At 42.5% G+C, this 9449-nt stretch overlaps 1 protein-coding gene across 1 annotated transcript; it reads left to right on the forward strand.

Annotated features, from left to right (window-relative positions):
• The first annotated feature begins 1218 nt into the window (after nucleotides 1–1218).
• Nucleotides 1219–6718, forward strand: BBS10 (Bardet-Biedl syndrome 10). The gene is made up of 2 exons (XM_075551259.1): nucleotides 1219–1442; nucleotides 1770–6718. The coding sequence occupies exons 1-2, from the start codon at nucleotides 1258–1260 to the stop codon at nucleotides 3733–3735; spliced, it is 2151 nt and encodes a 716-aa protein (XP_075407374.1). The 5' UTR covers nucleotides 1219–1257; the 3' UTR covers nucleotides 3736–6718.
• Nucleotides 6719–9449: the final 2731 nt, after the last annotated feature.

The raw sequence follows: 9449 nt of genomic DNA on the forward strand, positions 1-9449 counted from the left end.
TTACAAAATGCCCTTTTCCTTGGGCTGGTAAGCCAGGAGAGAAGAGGACTAGCAGAGGAAATTGGGTGGGTATGCTACAGGTATTTGATTGCTTAGTGCTGAGTAGAAGCTCTCACCCTTTCTGCCATCAAGTCGATTCTGACTCAGCGATCCTTTTGGACAGACTATAGAACTGCTGCTGTGGGTTTCTGACACTAAATCTTTTGGGGCGTAGAAAGCCTCCCTCTTTCTCCCGCTGGGTGACTGGTAGTTTCACACTGACCTTGAGGTTAGCAGCCCAAGTGAAAGTTCGACATCAAAGACCAAGGAAAAAATATGTATTTGACTTATGCTGGCCAAAACTATAGAAACTACCAAGGACTGCTTTGAGGGCAAATCAGTCTGTCTTGGAAGACGTAAGGCCAGAGTGGCAAGGATGTTAAGCCTTTGTCTTACATAGTTTGGACATATTGTCAGGTGAGCCCAGTCTCTGGGGAAGGACATCGTGTTTGGTAAAGGGCAGGGGCAGCAGCGATTAAGAGGAAGGCCCTCAAGGAGATGGACTGACATCTGGCTACAACAGTGGGCTCAAGCACATCAACAACTGAGCACCAGGCAGTGTCCTCTTCTAGTGGGCTTAAGGTCGCTGTGTTAAGAACCGAGTTGACGGCAACTAACAACATCATTAATCTCCAGTATCTTCCTCTCCGTCACCACTTCTATATAAATACTACACTGTAGTGACTGACGTCTCATAATACCTGAGCCCAAGAAATATGGCAAAGCCCCTGGCAGCAGATTTAAAAGCTGCGGCTCATGACCAGGCTTTCCATTCTCTCCTGCATCCTGAAAACGCTTTCGTCCTGGGAGGCGTGAACGCAGCATGATGGAGTCTGCATGAAGCCGAGGCAGAGAAGTGCTACAAAACGAGCAGCTTGGTTGGACAGGAGGAAGCCCATTCCTTCCCTTTGGGCGAGCAAAGGGCTTGAGCGGGGAACCGCTTCACCTTCGGAGGGCTGAGAAGGCTTACATGTTGGGGCTGGGGTTTCGGGCTGCTTTTATCTCCAGGGGCTGGCGGAGCGATGGCTAGGAACAGCTGAGCGGCCGGGATACCCGCCCCACGCCTAAACCCCTGCTGCCCCGGGTCCCGCGTGCCCGCCCTTTCCGCTTCCGGCAGGTCCCGGGTGCCTTCCGCTTCCGGCAGGGTCCCGCGTGCCCGCCCTTTCCGCTTCCGGCAGGGTCCCGCGGGTCCCTCTAGGCGGCGGGATCCGAAGTGCCATGGCCGCCGCGGGCTCTGTGAGGGCTGCCTTGCAAGTTGCCGAGGTGCTGGAAAGCATCGTGAGCACGTGCGTGGGCCCTGGCGGGCAGCAAGTGCTGTGCACGAAGAGCACCGGGGAGGTGCTGCTCAGCCGGGACGGAGGCCGCCTCCTGCAGGCGCTGCATTTAGAGCACCCCATAGCCAGGTACCCGCCCCACGCCTGCCAGCCCAGCCTCTGTGTCTCGTGCCCGCGTCCACGTGCCCCTGGAAAAACGGATTTGGGTTATACCAGTATACGCGCGGGATGGGAGCGCTACCCAGGAAAACATTCCTGGGCCCCAAATTATACCAAGTCCCAGGAATATGTCTTATATTCTCCACTTGCCCGTACCCTGGAATTTCGGAGTCAAAGCATAACCTGAGACAGGACGACAAATCGATGTATACCTTGTGAAACATGCTTTTAACTTGGTTCCGTTGTAGGAATCCAGACATGAAAGTCAGTTGTATTGTTTTTGTTTTTTTGGTACAGGCTGGTGGTGGAATGTGTTTCCAGTCATCTCAAAAAAACGGGAGATGGTGCTAAAACATTTATCATCATGCTTTGCCATTTGCTCAGAGAACTTGAGGCACCTACAGACCAGAAAAAGGATTCTTTGGCTGCTGAAAATACACAAGCCCATGGGCGGCATTGGAAAAATTGTTGTCAGTGGAAATGTATTTCTCGTGCTCTTGTGACATTTCAGGCTCAAATATTAGACTCCGTTATGGATCAGTGCTTAAGTAGACACTTTTTGTCCATCTTTTCTTCATCCACTAAAGAGAAAACATTGTGTCGCAGCTCTGTTGAGTTGCTCTTAAATGCATACTTTTGTGGAAGAGTGGGGAAAAATAATCACACATTTATTTCACAGTTAATGTGTGACTACCTTTTCAAGTGCATGGCTTATAACAATGAGATTGAAGACTTATTTGAGATAGTGGATATCTATTTTGTAGAGTTGAATGTTGGTGTCACTGGGCTTCCTGTTTCAGATTCCAGGATCGTGGCTGGACTTGTCCTTCACAGAGATTTTTCTGTGTATTGTCCAGCAGATGGTGACATAAGAACAGTGACAGTATCAGAAACCATTCTACCTCCCTTTTCTACATCAGGATCAGAGTTTGCTCTGCATTCAGAGGCACAGTTTCAGGCATCTCAGTTTTGGATTATGGAAAAGACAAAGACAATAATGAAGTACTTACAGAGTCAGAACATAAAATTGCTCTTATCTAGTGTGAAGCAACCAGATTTGGTCATTTACTATGCAGAACTGAATGGCATATCAGTGGTGGAGTGTTTATCATCAGAAGAAGTTTCTCTGATTCAAAGAATCACTGGCCTATCTCCTGATGCACCACCACAGAGCTGCTCACAGCATGAGGTCTTTCATGTTGCCTTGGTGAAATTTTGTAAACCCCTTATCCTGAAATCCAAAAGGTATGTTCAACTTGGCTTGATTAGCACATGCTTATTTATACCACACTGTCTAGTCCTTTGTGGCCCCATGCAAGGTCTTGTTGAACAACATGAGAATGCTTTACATGGAGCATTTAAAATGCTTCGGTACTTACTTAAAGACCACGATCTAAGTTACATGGCGCAAGCCAGTCATTCACATTCTACATCAAGCCCCCTTATTGATAAGAGTAAAGAAAGTGATCCATTACAAGAAGGTGGTAACAACTCAATGCAAAGGCCATGCGAGGGCACAGTTGTAAAGGACAAAGATGGACTTAAAAGGGTTCAAACACATTTAATAGCACATTCAAATTTGGAGATGCCAAGTATTAAATTGGAAACAGCTAGTCCATGTCCAACACCAAAAATGACACCAAGAACTACATACCAAACAGATAACACAATGAAACATTTATCTCAAGAGAATACCAGGATAATTGATTACCATGAACCATTAATTGATAGTAAGCTCACTGCTAATTCAACAACAGAAAACACTAAAATAGAAATGTCTCCCAAAAATGTACAGGTCACAAGAGATATTGGGAAAGGGAGCATATTCCCAATGAGTTGTAAGTCACGGGAGAATTACAACTTTTCCTCAAATCTATCAGCAGGCAGTGTTCTGCCAGTTGGTAATTTTGAGATCCTGTTGCACTACTATCTACTGACCTATGCTAAAAAGTGCCAGCAATCAGAGGAAACCACTGTTAGTAGGAGCCTAGCTAATGCGCTTCTTGGCGTTCCCAAAACCCTTTATAGGTATAAAAAAGGGAGTCACAGCTTTCCACAAATATATGTAAGAACTCTATGTGCACTGCGATCCAATCAACCCATCGTAAGCACTCAGACAGGCTTAGAATCCGTTGCTGGCAAATATCAATTGCTAAGTTCAGTTCTTCAGTGTGTGGCAAAAATTTTAACCATCGATTTAGTCATCAATATTAAGAGGCAACCTCAGATAGTTTATGATGAAGGTTCAGAAGATGAACTATAGAACTGAAAGTTTTTATAACCAAAATTTTAAGATAAACTCAAAAGCTATCTACTCAAGTATGTGAACGCCAATTTTCAAGTCAGTTTAGTGTAGTAAGCAAAACAACTTGGCTTAAAACGTCTGGAGGTATAAGGCCACTGGATGGGGGGGACCAAAGTCCTGCCAAGCATGCCTTTTGTTTCCCTTTCCCATGAGGGTAAATCTTGAGGGAGTATTTTCATTGTTTATAATATAAAATATAAAATGTTATCTTCATTGTTTAAAACAATTTCCTCATTTGTAAGGCAGTAAATAAAAAAATTTCCTTATTTGTAAGGCAGTAAATAAAATATTTCAATTTTTCTCAGTAAGCATATACATTTAATTATATTCTTATATGTGGCTTTCGGTATAGTTACATTTCATGTGCAAATGCCTAAATAGATTTATTTTTACCTATCATTACTCCTTTGAGTATATATTTCCCGAAGTATGATTTTGAGCTTGGTGAACGTACTTCTGTAGTTAAAAGAGCACCAGAAAGGATATGAAACCCAAGCTATCACCACTCTTCTTTTTCGTTCTTTCACTTTTAATGAATTAGGTGAAGGTTTGCAGAACAGATCATAGTTTACATCCAACGCTTTGTACAAACCGTAGTTGAACTCATCCTTCGCAATGTCCTTAGTGTACCATCACTCATCCCACTCGTTCCCTGTCTCCTATTTCCAATCCTCCTTTCCCAACCCTCTGAACTTTGTCTTTGGGTAAAGGTTGCCCTTTTGAGCTAAATAGGTCTAACACGGGTTGATAGGTCTAACACAGGTGAGTTATATCCCACACCTGAGGGGCAAAGGCCATAGTCCTAAGGGTCCCACCAGTCTTCACGTGACTAGTAAACTTACTCATGATTTTGAATTCTCCTACATGTTTTTTCCTTGTTCTATCTGGGACCTTGTAACGTGATCCTTTAAAGAGCAGTTGGTGGTAGTAAGTGTGTACCACCCAGTTCTTCTGGTGTCGGGGTTGTGGAAGTGTATGTTTACACGGTTACCTAGTCTATTGGGCTGATGGCTTTTATGTTTCTGTCCTTTGGATGGTGAGAAACGGTGAGATGGCTGCTCATGAGCTTTTAAGACCCTTAGCATGATTTACCAAATTAGAATGTAGAACTTTGTGGGCTATGTTACACCAATTGACCTGTCCTCTGAGACTATGATCCTGATGCCTTAGGTCCAGTGACTCCTTCCTATAAGGTGTTTGATTATGCCCAAGACATTTTTAAAAATAATTTTATTAGAGGTTCATACAACTCATCACAATACATACATACATCAATTGTGTAAAGCACATTTGTACATTCATTGTCCTCATCATTCTCAAAACATTTGCTTTCTACTTAAGCCCCTGGCATCAGCTCCTCATTTTTCCCCTCCCTCCCTACTCCCTCATGAACCCTTGATAATTTGTAAATTATTTTATCATATCTTGTACTGTCTGACTTCTCCCAGCTTTTCTGTTGTCCGTTCCCCATGGAGGAGGAGATCCTCATAATCGGTTCCCACTTTGCAACCCACCCTTGCTCACCCTCTCAGTATCGCCACTCGCACCGCTGGTCCTGAAGGGATCATCCGCCCTGGATTCCCTGTGTTTCCAGTTCCTGTCTGTACCAGTGCACATCCTCTGGTCTAGCCAGATTTGTAAGGTAGAATTTGGGATAGTGATAGTGGAGGAGGAGGAAGCATTTAGGAACTAGAGGAAAGTTGTATGTTTCATTCCTGCTACACTGCATCCTGACTGGCTCTTCTCCTCCCCGTGACCCTTCTGTAAGGGGATGTCCAATGGCCTATAGATGGGCTCTGGGTCTCCAGCCCGCACTGCCCTCATTCACAATGATATGATACTTTGTTCTGATGATTCTTGATACCTGAACCCTTCGGCACCTCATCACACAGGCTGGTGTGCTTCTTCCATGGGGACTTTGTTGCTTCTCAACTAGATGGCCACTTGTTTACCTTCAAGCCTTTAAGACCCCAGATGCTGTATCTTTTGATAGCCGGGCACCATCAGATTTCTTCACCACATTTGCTTATGCACCCATTTGGCCTAAAACATTTTTATGGCTTTGTCCCATGCATGCTCCACCACATTCATGGATGTCATTTGTAGCACATATACAAACAGCCTTTGTTGAACATGTATTTTGGTAAGTGTGTGCCTATTCTACCACTCCCAACTGTTCACCCTGCATGTCTATCCAAGCATTTATTTTATACTCTTCTCTTACCTGATAACTACTTATAAAGATAGTTGGTTTTTCCCCCTTGCTTTATTGGAACAGAGATTTCAGTAGTAGCAGATATTATGAAAATTATATCCAATGTGAATTTACAAATATCCTTTTTAAGTTTATAAAGGCAAGCAATACTATGCATATAGCCATGGGTAAGGACATTGTCTTATGTTTTTTAGAAATACCCCAAATAGTGCTATGCTTCTACCAATGTTTCAAAAGTGTTTGTTCATTAAAATAGTGTTCTTTGATCCATTTCCTTCATACTACTTGAATTAATTCTTTCTGCATTTTTCTGTGTGCTGGATCCTATGCCAGAGCTGAATATACAGTGTTGAACAAAACTGACATGGTTCTTGTCCTCATGGACATTTCTCATAAGGTAATATGTGACCATGCATTGGCATTGAAGAAAATTTATTTTTGAAAATTTATAGTTACATTTGAATTAATGGTGATTAATAATGTATTTGCCACAAACACTATGCCCTGGACCGTCTCCCTAAACGTTGGAGACTCAAACCTACCCAGAATGCGGAGGAAGAAAGGCCTGGTTTCATAAACATTAAAGCCAAAAAACCCAATGTAGCAGTTCCACTGACTGAGTTGGAATTGATTTGATAGCAACTGATTGGTGTGTATGTTTGTTTATTGGTTGGTTTAATAATGTATTTGAAAAATGGCATCCTCAGAAGAATAGAACAGAGTTCTACCCAGTCCTATGCCATCTGCACAATGGTTATGTTTGGGCCCATTTAAAAAAATCATTTTATTGGGGGCTCATACAACTCTTACCACAATCCATACATACATCAATTGTCTAAAGCACATTTGTACATTTGCTGCCATCATCATTCTCAAACATTTGCTTTCTACTTGAGCCCTTAATATTAGCCCACTTTCCCCCTCCCTCTCTGCTCCCCCCTCCCTTGTGAACTCTTGATAATTTATAAATTATTATTTTGTCATATCTTACACTTTCCGACGTCTCCCTTCACCCACTTTTCTGTTGTCCATCTCCCAGGGAGGAGGTTATATGTTGATCCCTGTAATTGGTAACCCCTTTCCATCCCACCCTCTTTCCACACTCCCCTTATCGCCACTGTCACCACTGGTCCTGAAGGGATTATTGTCCTGGATTCTCTGTGTTTCCAGTTCCTATCTGTACCAGTGTACATCCTCTGGTCTAGCCAGATAATTGTAAGGCAGAATTGGGATCATGATAGTGGCGGGGGGAGGAAGCATTTACAAACTAGAGGGAAATTGTAGGTTTCATTGTTGCTACACTGCACCCTGACTGGCTCATCTCCTCCCCGATACCCTTCCACACTCCTCCACATTCACAATGATATGACTTTCTGTTCTTTGATGCCTGATACCTGTTCCCTTTAACACCTCATGATCACACAGGTTGGTGTGCTTCTTCCATGTGGGCTTTGTTGCTTCCTAGCAGATGGCCGCTTGTTTATCTTCAGCCTTTTAAGACCCCAGATGCTACATCTTTTGATAGCCGGGCTCCATCAACTTACTTCACCACAATTGTTTATGCACCCATATTTCTTCAGTGATCGTGTTGGGAAGGTGAGCATCATAGACTGCTAATGTAATAGAATTTAATAGAACCAAGTATTCTTGCATTGAGGGAGTGCTTGAGTGGAGGCCCAATGTCCATCTGCTACCTTAATACTAAACCTATAAATATATGCACCTAGATCCATTTCCCCATCCTCATATATAAATATGTTTACATATGTACATGCCTGTATTTAGACCTCTATAAATGTCCTTTGCCTCCTAGTTCTTTCCTCTATTTCCTTTTACTTTCCTCTTGTCCCACTATCATGCTCAGACTTCATTAGGGTTTCAGTAATTCTTCTCCGTTACATTTACCCTTGATCAAACCCTCCCTACACCGTCCTCACCACCGATTTGGATCCCTTGTTTTTCCCCAGTCCCTGGGTTTGGTAACACCACTTCCTTTCCCCTCACCTCCCCCTCTCCCATGTCCCCCCGGAACTGTCCTGTTGTTTTCTCTTCCATATTGTTCATCCAGCCTATCTTATTTAGACAGACCTGTGAAGATATTAACATGCACAAAAACAAGACAGAGCAAAACCAAGCAACAAAAGAAAACAAAACAACAACAAAAAGCCAATGACAAACAGCAACAACAAAGAAAAGCTGTAGTTAGTTCAAGTTGTTGGCCTTTAGGAGTGTTTTCTGGTTGAGTCTGTTGGGGCGACAAGCCCTGGCCCCAAAGTTTATTTTGGTATTCCCTGTTTTGCCTCGGTGTGGTGGGACCAGTTTGGGCCCATTTTACAATCCATCCTATCAAGGGTCTTAATCTTCCCTAGCCATATCCTTTACTAAGCATCCAATAATTGTCTTTTGACAAACTATTCAGTGGTTAGTCATTCAGTCATGTTTATTCCTCTCAAATTGTCCTTGACAAAGGATATGTTAGGTGAAAAAAAGGCTTAAAACATACAATAATTCTACACAAACCATTTTTACCTTTTTTTCTAAAAACTATAAAACTTGTGGGCTGTATAATTAACAGAATAATATTGAGTTTTGGTCACTGTTAACCTTAAAATGTAATTACATTGTATGTATCACACCATCTCAAAGGATTTGAGTAACCTTCAATAACAAAATTATGAGGAAATCTGAATAAAAAATTAAAATGTAAAGATAATTAGAAATGAAGGCTATATTCCTGTTTGCTAGCTCAGAATACTGAAAGTTTAATACATTTGAAACATTGTTATTGCCTCTCCTGGTTCTAGGAGTTGCCCAGGTCACCAGCCCTCTGGACAACTCGTCTTTGTCCTTTATGTAAATTAGCCGTTGGCAAGAAACTTGAGCAAACTACAAGCTCAGCAGCTCTTTCACCTTCACTGCTTCAAGGGCAGAAAGACGAGGGTCTTGTTTTGCCACTGACATTGACAAGAAGTCCATGGCGATACATAGCTACCTTAGGTAAGGTTTTCAAGGCAAAATCTTTTTTTAACCAATTTATTGGCACATAATCCACATATCACACAATTCGATAGTTCAATCACATCAAGAAGAGTCATACAATCATTAGCAATCAGTTTTAAAGTATTCTTCCTTGCTCTCATTATTAACTCCACATCCCCACCCACGCCCCACCCCCACCCCAAGAAGCCATTAATCCAGTTACTGCTATATAGCTTTACTTAGCCTGGATTCCATATAAAAAATAGACTAGACAAACCAAAGCACCAACAACAATAATAAAGTAAAACAAAAGCTTCATTTAAAAATAAAGCAGAGGGATGGAGGGGAAAAAAAAAAAAGAGGACCTGATGCAAGGGGCTTAAGTGGAGAGCAAATGCCTCGAGAATGATTGGGGCAGGGAATGTATGGATGTGCTTTATACAATTGATGTATGTATATGTATGGATTGTGATAAGAG

The sequence above is a fragment of the Tenrec ecaudatus genome, chromosome 6 (assembly GCF_050624435.1).
Source record: "Tenrec ecaudatus isolate mTenEca1 chromosome 6, mTenEca1.hap1, whole genome shotgun sequence".
Taxonomy (NCBI): domain Eukaryota; kingdom Metazoa; phylum Chordata; class Mammalia; order Afrosoricida; family Tenrecidae; genus Tenrec; species Tenrec ecaudatus.